Source organism: Protopterus annectens, chromosome 4.part1 (genome assembly GCF_019279795.1).
Source record: "Protopterus annectens isolate FY-2018-M chromosome 4.part1, PAN1.0, whole genome shotgun sequence".
NCBI classification, from domain to species: domain Eukaryota; kingdom Metazoa; phylum Chordata; order Ceratodontiformes; family Protopteridae; genus Protopterus; species Protopterus annectens.
Genome location: NC_056734.1, coordinates 824144080 through 824168493, shown reverse-complemented (window position 1 = coordinate 824168493; position 24414 = coordinate 824144080). Strand labels below are relative to the sequence as shown.

The 24414-nt window shown below is 42.9% G+C and overlaps 1 protein-coding gene across 9 annotated transcripts in view; it reads left to right on the top strand.

Moving 5' to 3' along the window:
- The window catches only part of GIGYF2 (GRB10 interacting GYF protein 2), a 2932407-nt gene that overhangs the window by 172367 nt on the left and 2735626 nt on the right, over positions 1–24414 (top strand). For all 9 annotated transcript variants that reach the window (XM_044070588.1, XM_044070589.1, XM_044070593.1 and 6 more), the window contains exon 3: positions 11986–12115. In XM_044070588.1, the coding sequence (XP_043926523.1) occupies positions 11986–12115 (130 nt within the window). The remainder of the gene's footprint in view (positions 1–11985; positions 12116–24414) is intronic.

Here is a 24414-nt window from a genome sequence, read left to right as displayed (position 1 = left end):
TCTCTCACTGCTCTACTCCCTTCGGTTTTAGGTTTCCTTGCCTTCATCTTTCAAAGCAGAGCAAGTTTCTCCACCATCAAAGTTCAATTAGCAGCTATCTCCAGCTACCACATCAGAGATGATGCTTCTCCTTTGGCTTCATCTCAGTTATGTAAGGCCTTCCTTAAGGGTACTATTTTACTTAGACCACTCCACCTTAGGACCTGACTTTGTTATTACAGAGTTTGGTGTATTCGCCTTTTGAACCTGCAGCTAACGTAGACCTTAAGCTTCTGTTTTGGAAAATGTTTTTTCTGGTGGCCATAACTTCAGCAAGACGAGTATCTGAACTCCAGGTGCACTGTTCAATACCACCGTGTTTGATTTTTCACAGGAAGTTACTTTATGCACGAATCCTTCCTTTTTATTTGTTTATTTATTGATTTATTTATTTCATTTTATTTTACATTTGTTTACTGATAGTCCGAATGGACAGCAGAGGCCCGGGGAGAAAAGCTCCACATTCAGTACAGAAAAGCAAATAGTTGAATAGTATGATAACAATATGATCATCTATACAGAAGCAAAAAATTGACAATAGATAAAAATATAACTTTGATACAAAATAATTTGACACTAGATAAGTACAACTTTCGATACAGAAACAGAAATTGGCACTATATGAGCATTATAACTGACTATAGACACAGAGACTACTTAGAAATTAATTACTTTAAGTTTACTATGAGCTAGTTTAACTATTAGAAACTTGAGCAGAAAATAAAATTCCTGAAAGTGTAGAAAAAAATATAATAGGTATAATTGGAAATGAAGCTATCTGGGGCGGTAGAAACAGAGAACGTTAGGTAATGCATTGACGTAAGCAAACCTCAATCAAGTGATCAATTTACCAGTTTTCTTTCCCAAATTTTAGAGTAAAGGAGAATGTGTACCCTACATCGTTTAGATGTACATAGGCAATTTTACTTTTACCTTTACATGTTTAAGAAATTTAGGAAACCCAATCTATTTTGTCTCCTTTTCTAGCAGTAAGATGGGAAAACCAGTCTCCAAAGCTACACTAGCCAAGTGGATAACAGATTGTATTTCCTACGTTTATTCCTTGGAGAGGCCTAACCTTACCAGGACAACCAAAAGGACACTCAACTAGGTCAGTAGCTACATTAGCTGCTTTTTGGGCTAGAGCCTCCATTGACATTTGCACAGCTGCTACATGGTTTAATGCTCATACTTTTATTGCTCATTAGAAATTGGGCATACTCTCCTGAATCAGAGTTGCATTTGGTTCTGCAGTTCTCCAGAACATCCTACCATGAGGGCCATCCAAGGTTACCATAGCTAGGGACTCCCCATTCGTTGAAGAAAAAATGAAAATGACAACTTAACATGTAAAATGTTGTACTCATCATAACTATGCATCTGTGTTGTTCCTCAACTTCCCTCCCACCTTCCCCCATCCATGTCTTTCGGAGAGACTTAATAGAATTGTTGATAGGTAGCATAGTTCGTCATTTTTCAGCTATCACTTTATTGTCATATCTATGTTAAGCTATCTTGTTGTGATATTGTATAATAGGAAGCTCGGTCTGAGGTAACACAGTGGTCGTGGGCATTATGGGTAAGGGAGGAATGCAAGAGTTGGATCCTAGAATCTAGAGAATGTGGCAGAGTCGGATCAGTGGATCGTCTCAAACCCAGGAACAAACGAAAATGGACAGAGATGCATAGTTATGGTGTGTACATAACTTTTTATTTTTTTCTAACCACAACAGAAGTATTCCAGATGGGGTTAAGGCCCATTCTGTCAGGGCCTTGGCTTATTTTTTGACTTTTTGGAAATGGTTTGATTCTTCGAGTATTCTACAAGGAGCAGTTTGGCCCTCTGCACATATATTTACAAAACACTATAAGCTTGGTCCCTTCTTTAGGTCTACAGCAGGTTTCTAGTACCCTTCTCTAGGAGCTCCAGGACCCTTCCTCTTCCATCAACCACATGTAGTAAACGAGGGTAATCTACTTGTATATCTAAGGCTACTGTAGCATTGATCGATATGCTGAATATGGTATAATTGTTTAAACTTATCATAACAGTACGTGTTTCAAATGCTAACTCCCCCACTAGCCGCACCTTCATCTTCCCATCTCCTCTTTGTTTTTTTTATTATGCCAGGATATGTCTATATTTTTACTCTTAGCGATGTTCTCTCAGGGAGCACCACATGGAAGATGCCTTTTGGCTTTGGACGCTATATGGCTGTTATGTGCTTGGTAGGTTGTAACCCCTTATAGCTAAGGCTACTGCAGCAGTGATCACTGTAGCATCCGCTGTTATGGTAAATTTACAAAGCCTAAGTACTGGCTTCATCCCAGCCGACTGGAGTACAGCCACTGTCAACCCTTTGCACAAAGGTGGAGTGTCCACTGATCCAGGAAATTATAGACTCATCAGCCTAACTAGCCTGCTCGGCAAGGCCATGGAGCAGTTTATTGTAGACCTCATTAACAAGGATATTGGCAACCTCCAGACACTCAATCCCACACAGATGTTCTCCGTGTTTCACTGTTGCAGTCATTTCATTTGGGTAATATGCTGGTAGGTTGCCCTCAGTCGGCCTGATTAACAAAGTCTTGGGTCCTGCGTCGATTGCTTTCCCTTCTTCTATGACATCAGGTCGTCAGGGGTATAAAACATGCAGCCGACGCCTTTACATCAGTCTTTCTTGCCGTACGGTGCCCGAAGCAGAAGCAATTCTCAAGTGCCGGTCAGCTGACTTCTGAAATTTTCGTTTTCGGGTTTCGGAACCGAAGTCTTCAACTTAAAGCCAAGTACCCCGTTGGGGAAACTTTTTCTTGCTCCTTACCGATGTCAGTAAAAGTTATTAATTGCATTACCTGTGGAAAGCAAATACCTCATAAAGATTTTCAGTTGTACTGTATTCCTTCCCTAGGCCCTGACCACGACATACTTTGCTGTCTGTTTTGTACTTTTATTTAATCAGCTCACTATCCATCGTCTGTACATTTTTGCCTCTAAATATTTTGGTTCTCGGTTTAATTATCCAGAAATGACGTCTGTTAGCCATCCGACTACCGGGATTTCGAAAAAACGCAAAGGTAAAGACAGAAACAGGCCATTGAGGTCCAAAACTGCAGATGACGCTTCTCCTAAGCCATTCGCCAGTTTGCCGGTACTCAGTGAGGCCCTTTCGCAGCTCCTGATACCCGCTACTTCTGACTTGCAGGCCTCTACTGAGACCCATTCGGAGTCCAGTATGCCGCGAGATACTTCACCTATGGAACCCGCGGATGTCTCTACCTTGGATGGGTCCAGAGCCGCTGTGCAGGCACTGGCTTCTGAGGGTGTATTCAGGCCTACAGACTTGCATATTAAACTGACACCACCTTCAATACTAAGGCCTAAAGCTCGATCTATGTCTAAATAACTGATGCCCAGGCCACATGTTCAGGCCCCTATGCCTAAAAAACAAATGATCAAAAATGGCTGAAGATCTAATTACTCTAATCAGGGGTAGTCAACTGCCCCCCTTCTAAGAGGCTTAGGGCTGAACTTGACTATGAATCTTCTGATCAGGACTCTGTTTCTTCTGACTCTTCTAATGACATGGATCTATCCATACCTACTTATGAAGATTCTGATGCAGAGGATTCCGTTCCCTCTGCGCCCCCCCCCCGAGGATTTTTATTTTGGGGAAACTTTACATACCTTAAGGGAGCATTTCCACTGAGAAGGTCACGAGTTTTCTGATTCGAAAAAGATGCTTAGGGTTTTTCTTCTACCTCAGCATAGGCCTTTGGCTATACCTCCTGTACTAGACATTGTTGATGTGTTTTCAGAATCCAGTATGGCCCCTGACTCCCTGCCTCCATCTCCTAGTAAACCTGACAAGATACTACAGGATTTCTGAGTCCCACAAGTTCCTTTTCAAAAATCCTGTTGCAGATCCTGAAACAATTTCTCAGGGGCCTAAGGGGCATTAAGGCTTCTACTGCTAAAAATCCTACCCCTTCTGATAGAGACTCCAGAGCGCTGGATAGATGGGATAAAAAGGTTTATACTTCTGCAACTTTGGCAATCGGGGCTTTAAACTGCCAATTTCATATGTTAGTGTCAACAGCATATTATTGGACTGCTTAAACAGATAATGATGTTGATTTCTGACTGTGTGGAAAATAAAGATTTACAGGATTTATTGCATTCTGATGAGCACGTTGGAAAACATACTTTGCATTGTGGTTTTGATTCTTTAGAGGTCTCTTGCAGGGCTGCTGTTACTGGGTCTGTGCTTAGAAGGCATGCTTGGCTTAAGGAGCAATCACTGCCTGATCATGCTAAAGCGAAATTGTTGGATGCTCCTTTAAATCAGGACCGCCTGTTTGGCAATAAGGCTGAAGAAATTTTAAAAAAGATGGAAGATAAAGCTAAATCTATGCAAACTGTAAAAGATTTCTTACAAGTGCAACCTCCAAGATTTAGTAGGCACTGGCCTACTAAGAATTGGTCCTTTCCAGCTCCTTCCAGATCCTCTCAGGCCAAACCCAGACACACCAAAAGCACCAGGTTTCAGTCCCAGGAGACTCTCAGAAGTAAGCAGTGGGGGGCCGCCACTTCCAAATCTGGAAATAAGACACCCCCTATGGTAAACAGTCTCAATGACTTTCCTTTAAAATTACCAAGCACTTACCTTTTAGCCGCCCCTTTGGGGGAAAGATTGCTTTTCATGCAAAAAACTGGGATCTCATAACCCAGGACAAATGGGTTTTAAATATAGTGTCCCAGAGATACATATTTCATTTCCACACGTTGCCAACACCAAACTGGTGGCTAGACCTGCCCCCAAATCAGTGGGCAGAGGCTCAAAAACAAGTACTTTCACTCTTAAACATGGGGGCTATCCAACCAGTACCAATCCTGGAAAAGGGACAAGGTTTCTATTCCAGGCTTTTCCTGGTACCCAGAAAAGACGCATCATGGCATCCAATTCTGGACCTGTCTACTCTAAACACCTTTCTGGACATTCCAAAATTCAAGATGCTGACTCTTCACCAGATGTTCATCGTGTTTCACTGTTGCAGTCATTAATCTTGGGTTATCCTGCTGGCAGGCTACCCGCAGTCGGCCCGAATTCCAAAGTCCTGGTCCGGCGTCTGTTGCTGTTGCCTCTTCCCTGACGTCAGTGCGCCAGGGGTATAAAAGATGCAGCCAACGCCATTTTGTTCAGTCTTTCTTGCCGCGCGGTGCCCGAAGCAAAAGCAGTTTGCAAGTGCCGGTCGGCTGACTCCCGAGATTTTCAAATCCGAATTTCAGAACCAAAGTCTTCATTAAAGCTAAGTACCCCGTTGGGGAAACTTTTTTCTTGCTCCAGACCGATGTCAGAAAAAGTGGGAAACTCATAAGGATTTTCATTCTTACTGCATTCCTTGCCTAGGCCCTGACCATGACGTTGCTAGCTGTCGGTTTTGTGCTAGATTTAACCAGTGCACTATTAAGCGTCGGTTCGATTTTGCATTTCATTACTTTGGCCGAAGATTTAACTATATAATGCCGTCGGAACAGCCGATGACCGGAGTTTACAAAAAAAATCAAGGAAAAGGATAGGCATCTGAGGTCCAAAACTGACGACGAGGCCTCCGTTAGGCCAGTTGCTGGTTCTCAGTGAGGTGCTTTCGCAACCCCTGACGCCCGCTACCTCAGAGCCACAGGCCACTTCCGACTCCCACGTGGAGCCAACTGGGCCTCTGGATACTCAAGGTATTGGACACTTGGAAATCATTCCCTCAGATGGGTCCGGAGCCGCTGAGAAGGCATCGGCTTCTGAGGGTGTCTTCAGACCTACACAGTTATATGTTAAACCATCCTCAGCTTCAAAGACTAAAGCAGTTCTAAAGACAAAGAAACAAGTACAGCATTCTCCTACTCAGACTTCCATGCCTAAAAAAACAGATTCTTAAAATGGCCGAAGACCTAATTACTTTGATCAGGGGTTCCCATCCCCCTCCTAATAAGAGGCCTAGGCAAGAGGCAGAATATGATTCTTCTGATCAGGTTTCAATTTCCTCTGATTCCTCTTCTGAACAGGGATATTCCTTTCCTCCCTATGAGGATTCTGATGCTGAAGAATCCATTCCTTCAGCTTCTCCTCTTGAGGATTATTCTTTTGGGAAACCCTGCATACCATGAGGGAGCATTTTCACTGGGAGAGACAAGATTACTCTGAGTATAAGAAAAGGCTCAGAGACTTTCTGCTACTACCTCAGCACAAACCTCTTGCTATTCCTCCTGTTGGAGACATTGTAGATGTATTTTCAGAGTCCGGCCTGTCTCCTGACTCTTTACCCCCTGCACCTGCTAAGCCAGACATATACTACAGGGTCCCAGACTTTCATAAATTCCTATATAAACACCCTGCTGCTGACCCATAAACTATATCTCAGGGTCCCAAAGGGGTCAAGGCTTCCACTGCAAAAATCCTCTGTCCCCTCTGATAGGGATTCTAGGGCACTGGACAGATGGGGGGAAAAAAGTTTACACTTCTGCTACCTTGGCTGTAAGGGTTTAAATTGTCAATTTCATATGCTTAAATATCAGCAATACTTAATGTCACTGCTTAAACAGAAAATGTTGGCAAATTCTGAATGTTCGGAGAACAAGGAAATGCAGGATTTATTGCATGCAGCTGAACAAGTGGGAAAGCATACTTTGCAATGTGGTTATGATTCACTGGAGGCCTCTTGCAGGGCCACTGTTACAGGTTCTGTCATTAGAAGGCATGCTTCGTTAAAGGAACAAAATCTGCGTGATCATGTTAAAGCAAAATTATTAGATGCTCCATTACAGCATGATACTTTGTTTGGTGCTAAAGCAGAAGTGGTGTTGAAGAAAATGGAGGATAAAGCGAAATCCATGCAGACAGTTAAGGATTTCTTACAGGTACAGCCACCCAGATTTAGCAGGAACTGACCTTCAAAAGATTGGTCCTTTCCAGTGTCAGGCCACAAAGAGGCAGATAGAGATGTCCCAGAGGCAGATCTCTGCCCCAGGGCACATACAGGCCTAAACGGTGGAGTGCTCCTTCCTCCAAAAGCGGAGAAGACAAATCACAACCTTACAGGAAACAGTCCCAATGACTTTCCTGTGCCAGATCCAAGCACTTATCTTTTGGCAGCCCCCTTAGGGGGAAAACTAGCACTTTTTTCACCAAATTGGCAAATGATTACCCAGGACAAATGGGTCTTGAACATAGTGTCCCAGGGCTACAGGTTCCACTTTCACACCCTACCAAGGGCAAAAGGTATGCCAGACCTGCCACACAATCAATGGGCAGAGGCACAAAAGCAAATTACATCCCTCATGGACATGAGGGCCATTCAACAAGTACCACAGCAATGTCCCAGTCAGACAATCTTGCAGAAGATGCCTCAGATTCATAGCTGGCTCAATGCACTACCAATTCTCTGCACTGCCCTTTGGCTTATCCACTGCGCCCAGAGTCTTCACAAAATGCCTGGCACCAGTAATTGCATTTTGCAGACAAAGAGGAATTCAGATATATCCATACTTGGACGACTGCCTTATTCAAGCAGAGAACAAAGACATTCTTCTAAAGCATCTAGCGTTTGTAAAACGATTTCTAATTTGCCTAGGGGACACAGTAAACGAAAAGAAATCAAAACTAGTACCCTCTCAAGAGATAATATTCCTGGGTGCAAGCTTAAATACAACTGCCCAGATGGCTTATCTCACGCTAGACAAACAAAGGCAACGGACTTCTTACTTCATAAAGTTGGCAACAAAGACCCAGTTATCTGCAAGGAAAATCCTGCAGGACTTGGGCTTCATGGCATCCTGCATTCTACTAATTCCATATGCCAGACTGCATGTGAGGAAACTACAATGGTATCTAAAAAGTGTTTGGACTCAGCATTGCTACAGCCTGGAGACAGTAATTATCCTCATTCCCTGCCTGCAACAGGAGTTTCGATGGTGGGCACAGGCCTGTCACCACAACAAGGGTCTGCCATTCACTTTACCCACAGCCAGACAGACACTAACAACGGATGCATCAGATTATTCCTGGGGGACCCATATGGCAGGAAAATATATTCAGGGCACTTGGCCCGCAAGCCAGATGCATCTTCATATCAATCAAAAAGAGATGCTAGCTGTTCAGAATGCCCTAACAGCTTTCAAGGATGTACTTCATCCAGGACAACTACTGATAAAGACGGACAATACTACGGTCATGTGGTACATAAACGAGCAGGGAGGCACACATTCCTACCCCCTCTGCAGACAAGCAATGACCTTGTGGGACACAGCATTGACTTGTCAAGTTCACCTGCAAGCACAATTCCTGCCAGGAAAGACAAGTACTCTGGCAGACGAACTAAGCAGAAACCTCATGGATCCCCACGAATGGAAACTGGATCCACAAGTCTTCAGCTTGATAACAAGGAAATGGGGATGCCCAGACATAGATCTATTTGCCTCCCCTCACAACTGCCAATTACAGAGATTTTGCACAAGGATTTATCACAAACAAGCATGGAAAGTGGATGCCCTACCTTCAGCTGGAAAAACCTAATAGTGTATGCCTTTCCTCCACTGCCTCTCCTTCCCAAGGTACTCCTAAAGGTCAGACAAGAGAAGCCAAAAATGGTACTGATTGCCCCAGACTGGCCACGCCAGCATTGGTACACAATCCTAAAGAGCTTCTCTCAAGGTCCAGCATGGATATTGCCTCAAACTTTTCACTTGCTGACCCAACAAAACAATCAGATCCTGTACAGCCAACTCAGGACCTTAAATCTGGCAGCATGGCCGATAATGTAGCCATTCAGAACACCCCTCTTTCAAAAGCTGTTATGGATGTGGAGCCCAGGAGGCCCAGTACCAGAAAATCTTATGCAGAAAAATGGATGAGATTCTGTGCTTGGAACAAGGCATTGACACGTATGTACCAAATATTCCTCAGATTTTACAATACCTAACTGAGATGCTGGACAAAGGCCTTTCCTTTTCATCAATTAAGATTCATGCCTCTGCCATTTCAGCCCATTACAATACGGAACCACCTATCTTTTCTCATCCTTTAATAAGGCAGTACCTCAGAGGGGCCAAAAACATCAGGCCTCCAAGGAGAGCATCACTACCGGCATGGGACCTCAATTATGTATTGGAAAAACTCACACTGCCTCCTTTTGAGCCAGCCTCAACAGCTGATATAAAATTCTTATCCTGGAAAACAGCTCTGCTCCTGGCAATAACCTCTGCAAGACGAGTCTCTGAGTTACAAGCACTCATGGCTGTGAAACCTTTTATCATTTTTCATCCACACAGGGTTTCTCTGAAGACAAACCCTACATTTATGCCTAAGGTGGTGTCCAGCACGGCCCTCAACCAAACCATTCACTTGCCTACCTTTTATCCAAACCCACAGAACAAGGGTGAGAAAATTCTGCATTCTTTGGACATAACACAGACAGCGACGCTTCTACTTGGACAGAACTAAAGCTTTCAGAAAGACTGAGCAACTTTAAGTGGCATATGCTGCAGGATCACAAGGAAAGGCTATCTCAAAACAGACCATTTCTAAATGGATAGGTCATTGCATTCGTTTCTGCTATTCACAGCATAGCAAGTCAGTGCCCAAGGGCATTAGGCCTCATTCTACCAGAGCAGCAGCCACTTCAGCAGCCTTCCTCAGAGGAGTACCAACCAAAGACATCTTAGAGGCTGCAACTTGGAGTTCAGTGCACACTTTTACAATGCACTACCACTTACCTCGTTACTTTAAATCCAGAGCAGGCTTTGCCACTGCAGTTCTGCAGGGCCTCATAGCCTCTCCTAATCCTATTTAGCCCAGCCACCCATCCTCAGCTTTGAGATTCAACCCAAGAGTAATGACTGCAACAGTGAAACACGATGAACATAGTACAGTTGTGTACCTACCATAAATGTAGATGTTCGAGTGTATTCACTGTTGCAGTCCAGGTTACCCTCCCACCGTCCCCCTTTCTTTTGCTGGGATTTGTCTGTACTTCTCTATTCTATACAACCTATGTGGTGTATTTGCTTGTAGATGAAGGAAATGTTACTGTAGTGCATGTATGTTGATTGGCATAACATATTTATCCTACCCTTTTGGGGGCACCTGACATCTGGGGCAAGAAAAACTGAAGAAAATGGCGTCTGCTGCATCTTTTATACCCCTGGTGCACTGACGTCAGGGAAGAGGCGACAGCAACCGACGCCGGACCAGGACTTTGGAATTCCAGCCGACTGTGAGTAGCCTGCCATCAGGATAACCCAAGAGTAATGACTGCAGCAGTGAATACACTCGAACATCTACATTTATGGTAGGTACACAACTGTACTTTACTTCCTATGCTAGGCAAAGATGCCTGGTTGGCAACTCTAGATTTAAAAGAAGCCTACCTGCACATCCCAATCCGGGAGCCTTGCAGAAGATACCTATGCTTCAAAGCAGAAACCAAAGCGGATACCAAACTGATATAAAAGCAACCAAAACAAGTAAAATATCAGTAGAGAAAGACCGCAACCACCAGTAAATGATGTCCAACGAGTTTATTAACGCAAGCAGACTGCCATATAACGTTTTTGTCAACACCAACTTTTGACTTCATCAGATACATTCAAAGCAGGCTACTTGCATTATCAGTTCCCTGCACTGACCTTTGGCTTGTCTACTGCACCCAGGGTATTCACAAAGTGCCTGGCTCCAGTAATTGCATTTTGCAGGCAAAGAAATATTCAGATATAGCCATACCTGGACAATTGTCTAATTCAGGCAGAAAACCAGAGCATTCTTCTAAATCATCTGGCGTTTGTAAAAAAAAAAAAAAAGGGGGGGGGGGGGTTCTAACTTGTCTGGGGTACACCATAAACGAAAAGAAATCGCAACTGGTGATTTCTCAACAGATTACATTCCTGGGTGCAAGCTTGAATACAACTGCTCAAATTCATTTGGTAACTTATTTCAAACAAGTGGCCACAAAAACCTTGCTATCTGCAAAACAAATGCTGCAAGCCTTGGGGTTCATTGCCTCCTGCATTCTTCTAATTCCATATGTAAGACTGCATATGAGGAAACTTCAGTGGTACTTAAAATGTCTATGGAGTCAACATTGTCACAGCCTGGAAACAATGATTCCTATCATACCTTGCCTACTTCTAGAGTTCTTATGGTGGGCAGAGGCCTGCCATCAAAACAAGGGACTGGCATTCTCTCTACCCCCTGCCGCCCAAACCCTAACTACAGATGCATCAGACTATGCATGGGGGGCTCACCTGGCAGGGAGGTGCATTCAGGGCAAATGGAACCCAAATCAAATGCACCTACATATCAGTCAAAAAGAGATGTTAGCTGTACAGAATGCTCCGACAGCCTTCAAGGACTACATTCTTCCAGGACAACTACTGGTAAAGACGGACACCACTGTGGTTATGTGGTACATAAACAAGCAGGGGGCTTACACGTTCCTACCCCCGGTGCAGACTAGCCATGGCGTTGTGGAACACGGCCTTGAGCTACCAAGTGCAAATTCTGTTATGTTCAGTTTAGGTGTAGTGAAATGCCATTTGGTAGTCTTATGAAACTTTGCTTACATCCTTTTGGAAGTTAATTTCTACACATCTGTCAGTCTGTAATTTTAAACCTCATCTTTTGTTAGTAAAAGGATGTATTGCTTCTCTCTTGACCACTTTTGATATAGTGATGGTTTCTGTTCATGTGACACTTTCCCAGGAATGTAGCTATAGTACCAGATGAACTGATGAATAAATTGTCATTTTCACATATTTAATGTTCATGCTATTATCTTTTACAGTCATGCATTTGCAATGTTTTGTTTGGATATTTGCTTCGCACCAGTTTGTTTACACTAAATTTCTGTTTGAAGCCTTTAGCTATTCACTATCACATTAACAAATTTTCATTTTTTCAGGCTTCGTGCATTATCAAGTGGAGGAAGTGTCACATCCCCACCCCCTTCACCAGCTTTGCCAAAGTACAAATTAGTAGATTATCGTTATGGAAGAGAAGAAATGTTAGCACTTTATGAAAAACATAACCGGGTAAGGCTTAAAGTGATGATGTAATGCTTGGAAGCTTATGAAGTGCGAATGTGTGATTTCACATTAGTTGCCATTATAAATCCTAAAAAAGTTCACAGGCAGTAGCTGATATAGTATAAAAGAACAGAATGAGAACAGGAATAGTCAGTACTGACGTCTGAAGCCTCAACAAAAATCTTACTACTCTGGAAAAGCACTACATACATGAAAATACTAGATGGCATAGTACTGGTAGGTGTAGACCCAACGAACAGTAGGTTGCCTTTTTCTGAGATCAGGCATCCGCTGTTGCTTTCAGTTTTCAGAGTGTAGTTATTTCCTTCTTATTGACGTGTGAGAGATTGCCTGACAGCATAGCTGGCAGACAATCTAGTGCCTTGTATCTGGAAATTTGGTGAGTTTGGGGAATTGCACAGTAATGTGCACACACTCCTTTCATCACTGTGGTGTAAGCAAAGATGTGCAAACTGCTGTGTTTGAGAAATGCAGTTTTAGCTATCATGGCATGAACAAGCACAGGTATAAGATGTTTACTGATGTTGTGTAAGTGTATGTGTGAGAATAATAGGCACACACAGATGGCATATACAATCTGACCATTACATTTGAATGAGATGTTGCAATGACAAGTACACCTATGGGTGCACATACTAGCACTTGACTGTGCCATTTTTAAAAGCTACAGATGCATACTGTATATTGTCATATGGCATTTATGTTAGCGAACAGTGGGATTCATTCATTGCCATAATTTAAACAAATTCAAGTATCTTCTTTTCTGTCTCTGTCTGATCTGACACTTGACTATCGAGATGCTCCTCAGATCTGATCCTGCCATTTTCTAGTGCCCTGGTGCCTCAAGCGCCTAGAGTTTTCCCATATTCCCTTCTCTTTTCCTTTAGGTCTCATTTTCCGCCATTGCAAATAGATCTCTGTTTTGGTTGTCAGCGAAGTGCTTGATCTTTTTTGCCAACATCTACATATTTTGAAATTACAGTGATACTTAATCCCTTGACAATGTTGTAGGCAAACTATTTATTTATTTATTATATTTGTTTATTTTACATTTTTTGATCCGGTGTGTACGACCTGAGCTGTTGCCTTTTTTCAGCAGAGGCCCGGGGAGAAAAACTCCCAAGTTTTACAATGCAAATAAAACACAGCAAGACAGATAAATGTCAATAAAAAATTACAGTAGAAAAGTTTTGGTAGTTTAAAATACAAAAAAAAAAACTATATACATGTTGAGAGATAAAACAGTAACTATAAACAAAAGGTGATGTTAAAAAGTGGAATAAGTTATATGTTTTTTTTAGTAGGTCTTGGTTTGAGCTTCGGAGGAGTCTGCTAGGGGAAGTAGTGAGAGATGAGAACATAGACTTGGGCAGAATTTAGGCTGATATAGGATGGAGTGTATGATTTGGAGTTGCGATAGTAGGAACAGGCGAGGTAGTTCTGGCCAGTTCAGGTATTTTAGGGAGAGACAGTGATGAGATTTATATGTTTGTCGAGCTGCAAATCTAGCTATTTTATAGTAGGTTCATTCTAATTTGGTAAGTAGGAAGGAGTTCAGATTTGTGAATATTTAAGAACAATAGGTTAAGCACAGTAGAAGGGTAGGCATGGGGAAGGGAAATCCTAGCTTCATTAGTTAGGTATTTGTTGTTTATATACATTAGTCTTAGCTTTTGATTTTTTTTAATACAGTTATTAATGTGAGGATCGAATTTTAGTTGGTCATCATGGTAATGTGAAACAGTTTTGTGTTACTTTCAACTTCTATAGGAGTGTTGTTTAGGGACCTTATGGAGAAGGAAGGTTTAATGTGGTTTGCAGATTTTGGCAGAAAGAGTAGTAATTTAATTTTCTTAGGGTTGAGGACAAGCTGAGTATTAGTAAGCCATGTCTCTACAGAGTTGAAAGATGTCTGGGTATTTGTTAGGAGTTCTGATGGGGAATTAGTGATAGTTATGACTGTAGAGTCATGTGTATTGGGTAATGTTAGTTTGAGGTTAAGAGGAGTGTAGTGAGTTGGTGAAGATGTTAGAGGCCCAAGAATGGAACCTTGTGGAACTCCAGTTCTTACTGAGAGAGGGGTAGATATTGCTGAGTCCCATCGTACTGACTGCAGTCTATCAGAGTGATAGCTAGAGAACCATGCAACTGTATCAGTGCAGAAGTTTAAATCTACAAGTTTACTAAGTAGGAGTGTGTGTGACAGTGTCAAAAGCTTTTGAAAGTTCAAGGAATAGACAAGATATGAGTTTGTGGTCGTCTTTGGAAAGGGTTATAGTGTTGATAAAAGATAGTAGAGCAATGGTTGTGCTATGCATAGGATGGAAGCCATGCTGTGCAGGAGTGAGATGATTTTCTTTTAAGAGATGATGCATAACTTGTTTGTGTATACATTTCTCTAGGATTTTGGAGAAAGGAGAGGATAGCAATAGGTCTGAAACTGGATATTTCTGTGGAGTTACCTTCTTTATGAATAGGAAGAGTGTTAAAATTGTTTCCAGATAGTAGTAACTTTAGACTCTGAGATGGAGCGATTGATTAGTATGGATACAGGCACAGCAAGGGAGTGTGTAACAGTCTGGAGGAAGTAAGAAGGAATATTGTCTGCTGATACAGAGCATGGTTTGAGCTTAGAAAGTAGAGTTCTGATATAGTCTGTGGAGACAGGTTTGAGAGAGAAGGAATCTATTGGATTTGTGGTTGAGGGGTTTATAGCTGGGGTTTGAAGTGTTGTTTGAGAGGTTGGGGTTAAATAGTTTGGAAATGGATTCAATAAAATAGGTGTTGAAGGTATTGGCAGTTTCTTCAGGTGACTTGTCAGGACATGGGTTTGAGGAAGTTGGGTTACCTGGATGTAGTATTTGGTTTATAGCATTCCAGAATTTTTTTGGATCGGATTTTATTGTTGTTGGGGGGGGGTTATAATTGAAGTATTTTTGTCTTTGTTGATGAGTTTTTTTAGTCTGGTTTTTAAGTTGTTTATACTTTAGGAGGTCAGCAGGAAGTTTGGTTTGTATCCATGATTTCCATGCCTTATCTCTGGTTTGCATTAGGCTACAGGTGGGTTTAGTTAGCCAGGGTGAAATGTTAGCCTTTATTCAAACTTTTCTTGGTGGGGCTAGAGAAAGATATTTAGGAAGTCTGAGTTGAAGACATTTACTGCTTCATCAAGTGGGAGCTGTGTAAGGAAATTTCATTTAATTTTAGAGAGGAGAGTTTTAAAGGTGTCTGGATTAAAGGTTGAAAGTTTACGGCAGGTGATAAGACAGTGTGGTTTGGGGAGGTGGGTGATGTATCGCTGCACTTTTATAGGTGAGTGGTCGCTAAGGGCATCAGGTAAAGTTTCAGGGTTGTTGTATTTGCTGGGGTTAGAGACAAGTATCCAATCTATCAAGGAGCTTGAAGAATGAGAGTTATTAGTATGGGTAGGTTTAGAGATTAGTTGTGTAAATCCATGGAGGTTTGTGTGTTGTGGAGGGTTTGGATTGTTCAGGTTTTGCCAGTTAATGTTTACGTCCCCAAGAAGGATGGTTTCATTAGTAAAATTTTAAGGAGAAATGTGATGGTATATTTTCCATTAAGGGGATGTTATCCCCTGGTGGAATGTATATGGCTACTACTGTGATGGTAGTAAAGTTATTGGGTTTTGAGGTTTGCTGTTAGAATTTCATCTGGTGTAAAGGAAGGAATTGGTTCCTTAGGAAGGGAGAGAGTGAGGTAGTTAGAGTAGACTAAAGCAACATCTCCACCTTTTTTCTTTCAGCGATCTTGGCGGAGTGTTTTGTAGCCAGGGGGAAGGATATATTTATCTTTGTTTTGAGGTTTGAGCCAAGTTTCTGTGACAGAGAATGTCTGGGGTATGAAGAGATACCCATGCATGAAACTGGCTTAGTTTGCTGAGCATACTTCTAGTGTTGTTAGAGTAGAAGGAAATATTCTTATTGGGTGTGGATGGTTGATTAGAATTGGAGGTGATATTTTTTCTATTTATTTCCTGTTTTTGTTTTTTTTTTTTTTTTTCCCTTGGCTCCTCAGCTTTTGAATGCTAAGACGAATGTCTAGCTTCTTTTTTTCTCCTCATAAATTAAAAAAAAGTTGACTTCTAGGTAGTTCAATTATACTGCTTATTGTTGTATCCTGTAGTTGTGGATAAGACTTTTTAGAAATGTGCCATGTGTGGACATCAGCTTAATCAAAACGTGCATATGATTTTTGTGAGAACTACTTGGGCTCAGGACTTCTCCAGTGTGGACTGCTCCATTTGTAAGGGCTTCAGCCTTCATTCTTTGGCCAACGGAAGAACTAAACTTAGCAAGGATCTCCTTTTGTATGCACGGGGAGACAAACCTAAGAGGAAGAAGAAGAGGACAAAGAGTTTGGGAAACATATGAATGAGGATCAGGTATCTCCTTCTCCCAGAGTGCCTAGGAATAGTATCTTCCCCCTCCTGGGCACCAGCTTGAAAGTCTCCAGTATTTAAGGTCATTATCATTAATGATGAGTTCCGTAGAAAGTCAGTTAGTAAACATTATTTGGAACATGAGCAGTCGTGTTTCCTTTCTTCAAGACCCTTAAAAAATTAAAAAATATATGCACATTACACATGATTCATCTCCCATAAAAGCACTTTTCACATCAACTGTGGCACATAATAAACTTCTACAGTGTGCCAAAGTTGATGTGAAAAGTGCTTTTATGGGAGATGAATCATGTGTAATGTGCATATATTTTTTAACAAAAAAATTTTTAACTGTTTATGTTAGTAACTATCTGTTTCTAAGGAAATGATGTCACAATATGAATGTGTTTTGATTGGTGTTTAGGATTTTAAATTAATGGTAACTGCTCAGTCTTTTATGGTCTGAAGAAGCTGTTGTGAAAGCGCTTACCATTGACTGAGTGCACTCTACATTAAACTTGGTTTATTTTATTTTCGAGTCTTCTGAGTCACTTTGTACACCGTTGAGGCGTGGAATTATCTGTGGCTTGCCTTTCCTGGAAAATACAGATGAAATAGATGCATGATTGCTATTGCTGGCGTTCTTGTTATTATATCACTTGTTTTTGGTGCTTTATCCAGCATATATATATATATATATATATATATATATATATATATATATATATATATATATATATATTACAGTAGTTTTTTTCCTGGATACTGTATAGTCAGTTATGGCTGACCAGGATAGAGATAAGCATCCCAAGTCAGGATTTAAGAAGTGTCCAAAATGTGGACAGAAAATGTCTGCAACAGATAGCCATGTCAATTGCGTGTATTGCCTTGCAACTACAGGAAAGCTGCTCCATTTGCCATTTTTTTCTTCTAGAGTTCTTCAGGAGAGAAAAAGAAAGCTCATAGATGTAAGGCTTCTGAAACCGTCCTTTTAGGAAGCTTTGAGTGACCTGGATAAGTCTAGCAAGTCTTTAAAATCTTCCAAGGCTGCTTCTTCAGAAGTTAAAAAAATCCAAGAAACCGTCTATGTTGGCTTCACAGCCCTCGGAGCTGAACGTCTTTTCTTTTCGGAGCCGGTCTCCAGTCTTGGAACCGGTGTCCGAGGTACTAAAGTCTCCAATTCTTCAGTCAGTGCCTCCATCCATTCATCTCGGTCCTCGATCAACCTATCTGATTTGGATGTGGATTGTGTGGTGCAGAAGATGCTACAGGCACTAGCTTTTGGAAAATTATCGGCTCCGACCCAAGTGGTTTCGGAACCGAAGACTATATTAACATCAACTTAATTTCGTCCTTCGAACCACACTGGTCCTTCGGAGCTGGAGGAGCTGGACCGGATGATTATTGATTCTTCGGTGCTGACGTCTGTTCCAGTGTCATCAATTCCATTTACTCGGATTTCCTCGGCGCCGATCAAGGGTCTAGGAGCAGACACTCTCGGGTCGGGTCTGGGGTGGATAGTCAGACTGACTTGTCTGTTCTGACTTTGCCTCTCGGGGCTTCGGCTCGGGTGAGCTCGGCTCCTACCTGTGGTTTTTAGAGCCCACTGTCCCAGTGCCGAGGGGATCAGTGGTTTCCTCAGATCCAGTAGTCCCCTCATTGGAGCAGAGGTGCCTTTGAAGCTATGAGGAGAGTGATGTCTCCCAAAACATCTGCAACTTCATGTCCAACTACCTCCTCCCCAAAAGTGCCTGTGTCCACTTCTGCTTCACAGATCCTGTTGAAGCGTAGAGACCCTGAACCTCAGTAAGCCCCACTGGGTGGCCCCTGCTCTTCCAAGACTTCACTAGAAGTTCCCACTGATGAAGTTCCCAGGAAGACAGTTTGCAAGAGGAAGCATCTAGACTCCCCACAGGAGTCTCTCATGTCTGACACCGACTTAGATGAATCAGAAGGGTCCCCACGGTCCCCCTTTGAAGATATCACATTTGCTGAGATATTCGAAGTTCTTAGGCAGAGGGGTGGCTAGAAGTCCACCAACCCTACTGAAAATGAGTCTGTTCTCCTGAAGGCTTTCGGGTCTCAACCCTCCACCTCTTGCATGTCTCCGCCCTTCGATGAGCAAATGGAGCTGGTCTCACAAAGGGCATTGGAGTCTCCAGACACCATGGAGCCTGTCCCTAGGAGGCCTAATAAATGTATTTCTCCCCCCAGGAAGTCTTTCCTCACCAAGGAGTGCCAGTTAATGCTATGGTGGTGGCGGCAGCCACCAAAAAGGAGATGTCAGAAACTTCTTCATCTATCTATCCTCCTAACAGAGACTCAAGGATCATGGATAGATACAAGAAGCGCACATATACAGTTCAGTGACTTTTGCCATGCATTCACTGAACTATCTCACTCATTTTACGAGACTTCAAAGAGACTTCCTTAAAGAGCTTGGAAATACTCTTCGGGGTACGGTAGCTGCAGGAACTTCAGACAAACTAACCTCCAAGCTCCCTACCCTCAATTCCATAGCGAACTCGTCATGAGTCTCATTTCGTATGCAGCTGGTGGAGCGAGTAGGGCAGTGGGTACAGAAATTGCTCTCAGAAGACAATCCTGGATGTGCTTGTGTTCTTTCATGGAGCCCTTTAAGTCATCCTTTGTCAACACCCCTTTTGATGGCTTGTCCCTTTTTGGGCCCAAAATTAAGGAAACTTTGACCAGGTTTGAGCAGGAAGGAAAGACAGTCTGCGTCGGAGTCCATTTTTCCATACCTACTAGACCCTACCCCAAGGATCAAAAGGGAAAAAAGATGTGGTTCTGAAAAGCTTAATGAGCCTTTCTGGACACACATGACAACCCCCCCCCCCCTCCAGGGGCAGAGGAGGGGGCAATAATGGAAGACGCCACCCTCGCAGCAGAGGGAGTCCGCAAAATCAGGGCAACAGGGACCAGTTCTTTGGGAAGCTCTACCAGCGCTTCTGAAAGGAGGCTCGACTGTCCTGCTCTGGAGGCAGTCAGGGGTCACTTATCTTTGTATCCAGACGTCTGGCTCAGAATAACAAATGACAACTGGGTACAAAGTGTAGTTTCCAGGGAATACTTCATTCCTTTCACCACTCCCCCTACATTGACAACAAAAAATCCTGGACGTTCCACCCAGTTACAGGGAACAAGCAACAGCAGAGGTCCAAACATTGCTAAGAAAGAGTCATCCAGCCAGTCCCAGCAGGCCAGACAGGATCCGGAACTTACTCAAGATTCTTTTTAGTTTCAAAAAAGACAGGGGACTGGAGACCTATTTTGGACCTCAGCAGACTAAACAGATCTGTCAAGAAAGAGTAGTTCCGGATGGTCACGCTTTGGTCAATACTTCCCTTTTTAGGGAAAGACAATTGGATGTGTTCAATAGATCTACAGGATGCGTACTACCATATAAAAATGGCCAGACCATCCAGGGATCATCTGCACTTCCAGCTGGGAGTCAATCATTACCAGTTTTGAGCCCTGCCCTTTGATCTCACTACAGCCCCCAAAGTGTTCACCAAATATATGGCAGTGGTCATGGCTCACCTGAGGCTTTTAGGATTCCAGTTGTTTCCATACTTAGATGATTGGCTCCTCACCGCCACCACCAGGCATCAGCTAATACAATCCAGGGACACAACTCTTACTCTCTGCAGTCATCTGGGGATTACAATAAATTCAGAAAAATCTGCCTTGTCGCCATTGCAACATATTTTTATCGGAGCAGAATTGGGCACCACCACCATCACTTTGAGACTTCCAGCAGAAAGAGTCATACTACTTCATTGGCAGGTCCACAATATCCTATCCAAAGACAAGGCTCCAGCATCAGATGTGCTAAAATTGTTAAGCATGATGGCAGCTGCAATATTAGTGATACAGTTGGGTCGCATGCACATGCGTATTCTTCAAGAGCTCCCAGTGTCTCATCTCATAATGATCACAAGCACATGCAAAAAGGATCTTCACTGGTGGTTGACCTCTCCATGTAACGATAGGTAGTCCTTTTGTCCTACTCCCACCAGCGGCCACAGTGACCATGGACGCTTCCCTGATAGGGTGGTGGAGGTGCATTTTCAGGGAAGAATAGCCCAAGGCACATGGACCGAACAGGAGACACATCTGCATATCAATGTCCTGGAGATGAGAGCGGTACTTTTGGTGTTGCAGTACTTCCAGGACTCTCTTCCTTTGGGAACAATTGCAATTCAGATGAACATGTCGGTGGTCTGCTACTTGCACAAACAAGGATGAACCACATCCTGTCCCCTTTGTCGTGAGGCCCTAAGAGAATGGCTGTGGGCTGCATCCACCCAGCACTTTGTTAGCAACACACATCCCAGGGGAAATCCAAGATGGTAGCAGACAAACTGAGCAGGGTGATTTTGTTGCCTCACGTGTGGTCCCTCAAGAAAGAGAGAGCAGAGAGAATTTTCCACAGATGGGGCCAGCCGTGCTGCGTCCTTTTTGCCAACCACATGAACACAAAATGCAGAAGCTACTTTGCCCTGATTCCACCTCCAGGAGAAGCCCCAAGGCACGCACTCGTACACGATTGGCCTCCGGGTCTCCTCTATGCATTCCCACCAATTCGCTTGATACCCAAAGTATTGCAGAAAGCAAAAGCCCTGGGAAGGACCATCATTCTAATAGTCCCTCATTGATCTCATCAGATTTGGTTCCCCTTCTTTCAACTTCATCTGTTGGAAGAGCCTTGGATTCTTGACCCAGTTCCAGAGCTTCTGATGCATTCATCGGGGGCTTTTCAGTTCCTGAAATTGACAGCTTGGTGCTCCAATTCCCAACATAGCCAGGTTCCATAACCTCTCAAATGAAACGCAGCATATATTGATATCTTCTCATATGTCCTCTACTAGGAAACTATACCTTAGCAATTGGAGAAGATTTTCTATATGGGCTTCTCAAAATAACATTGATCTCTACCAAGCCCCTATTGCCTCCATATTCGAGTTCTTAACTAAGCTTTTCAATAAAGGAGCTGCAGCAACAACAGTTTGGGTACAACTTGCCGCGATCTCTAATTTTCACCTTGGCTTTGAAGGATTAAACATCATTTCACACAAATTATCCAAAGCCTTTCTCAAAGGGACCTTTCATCTCGGACCACTTGTGAAATCCCCTTTTACTCCATGGAATCTAAATTTTATGCTTTCATGCATTATTCTCCCATCTTTGAACCAGCTTCCTCATGTGATCTGAAATATTTGTCATGGAAGACTATCTTTTTAGTAGCCATCACTTCTGCCCTTAGAGTGTCAGAGTTTCAGGCCTGGTCCATAAAGCCTCCTTATTTGATTTTCAATGCTGACAGAATGTCCCTATGAACAAGTCCTTCATTTTTACCCAACGTTTGTACCGAAACTAACCTTAACCAGATCAGAGATTTGCCAGTGTTCTTTCCCAAACAAATCAACAACTTTAAGTATATGCTGCACAAGCTTGATGTTCATAGACAGCTCAGATTTTACCTCAATAGAACAAAAGAGTTCAGAAAATCAGAACAGCTTTTTGTTTCCTTTTCAGATTCCAGAAAAGGTATGCCAGTGGCAAAAACAGCAGTGTCTAAATGGTTATCTGATTGAATAATATTTACTTATTCAGCTGCTAATCTACTTTTACAACACAAAATTAAGGCTCATTCTACCAGAGCAGTGTCCACATCATCTACCTTTTCTGCTAGGCTTCCTATAGAAAACATTTGTGCAGCAGCCACTTGGTCAAGACCTCATACCTTTATCACTCATTACAAAGTTGACAGGGCCTCCTTTGGATCTACTGTCCTGAAAAACATTCTACCGTAAGCAACCCGAGAAAGATGGTGCTTGGGAGCGCTTACCCATCTGTAAGAATGAGCGGCGAGATGGAACAACTTCACATAAAGAAGTTATGTACTCACCGTAACGTTACATGTGAGTTGTTCATTTCGCCTTCATTCTTACTTCCCACCCTCCTACCCCCTGCAAGGTTTTTTCGAGGACCGAGATACTAGTTTATCCTGGTTGCTCAATTTTCTGTGGGTTTTCTCCTAAAGAGTGATAGAGTGGCACATGGTATTATTAGATGCAGCAAATAAGATCTGAGGTAACTCAAGGTACATCATGGGATAGGGACTTGGCCTCGAGCTGTCCGACGACCTCAAGCTTTTATAAAGGCTGACTCGGAGCCGAGGATCAGGTCCAAACCCATCTGCAAGAATGAAGGCGAGATGAACAACTCACAATGGAATGTTATGGTGAGTACATAACGTCTTTTTTTTTTGAGACGGTCTGCATAGGGCATCTGCTTGAGGCCGGTAATCCTCTTTATGAGGCATTTCTGTAGCCTTTCCAGTTGTACATGTCTGTGAGGTACATACCAAAAGGGGCATTGTACTCTATAATGGGTCTAATGGGTGACGAGTAGAGGGGAACAGTTACCTCCTTTTTCCTGGATGAGAAACCTTTTGTGATGAGGTGTGCCACGTAGAAGGATTTCCTGACTACTGTGGTGATGTGATTATCAAAGGAGAGACTACTTTCCACCTGTGTCCCAAGGTCTCTTATCACACTTTCGGTGTTAAGTAGACTACTGCCCATGTGGTAGTTCATGGGTACAGAGTTTTTACCAAAAGGGTTGACAATGCACTTTTTGGCATTGAGCTTGAGGCCATGGCTTTGACACCAGGCATCTGTCTCAGTGAGGCCCTTTTGTAGGATGTACACATCGTTATGAGTTTAGATTATGGCTCCTTGTCTGCAGTCATCTGCGAACTTCATTAGCCTAAGACCTTCTGTGTTAGCCTGTACTTCAGAGAAGTAGATACCAAACAGGAGGGGACCCAGGACTGAACCCTGTGGTACTCCACTTGTCAGTGGTCTGAAGTCAGATTTGGAGTCTGCTACTTTCACAGTGTGGGTTGGGTCAGTGAGCCAGTTGGCAATCCATCTTGTGACATAGGGATTTTATACCTATTTTAATGAGTTCATCTATAATTCCAGAGTGGGGGATGGTGTTGAAAGCCTTGGCGAGATCTAGATAGGCTGTGTGAACTACCTTACCCTCCTCTACGGCTTTGGTGACTGCTTCAAAGAAGTCTATCAGGTTTAGGAGACATGATTTGCCTTTTACAAAACCGAACTGGGTGGGGTCCAGAGTTTGGCGATTACCAATGTCTTCGTTTACAAGTTCCATGATGATACGTTCCATGGCCTTGCAGACCAGGCTAGTCAGGCTAATGGGGCGGTAGTTCCCAGGGTCCATAGTGGCTCCCCCTTTATGAAGTGGGACATCTGTCACTGTGTGTCATTCAGTGGGCACAAATCCTGAGGTGAGGCTATGATTGAACATGGTACTTAAGTGGCGTGCCAGTTTGTTCTGTAGTTTGTGTAGAACGCAGCCTGGGATGTCAGGTCCCATGGATGCTGTGTTTTTGTCTTTGGAGAGTGTGTTTTTTACCTGTGCAGCCGTGATTACAGAAAATTCTTCCGGTATAGAGATGGGCCCTTTATAGGGTGAGAGGGGGGGGTAAAGTTAGCACTGAACCTATCTGCCAGGATGTTGGCAATATCAGTCGGTTCTGTATATTTAGTGCCATTGTGCTGTAACTCAGAGCAGATCTGAGTGTTGCCATTGAGATTCTTGACATAGCTATAGAATGCTTTATGGTTGTCTTTAGAAACGGTGTCAATTTTGTTTTCGTAACTAGCTTTGGAGGATTTTATGAGGGATTTCAGATGCTTACTGAGACTGACCAGGGAGTTCCTCCAGTCATGGGATTTTACTCTTTTTTGCAGCATTTTTTCTTCTGTTGTAGAGTTTGTTTATGGCAGGGGACCACCAGATTGGCTTCCTTTTTTTGGAGGATAGCATC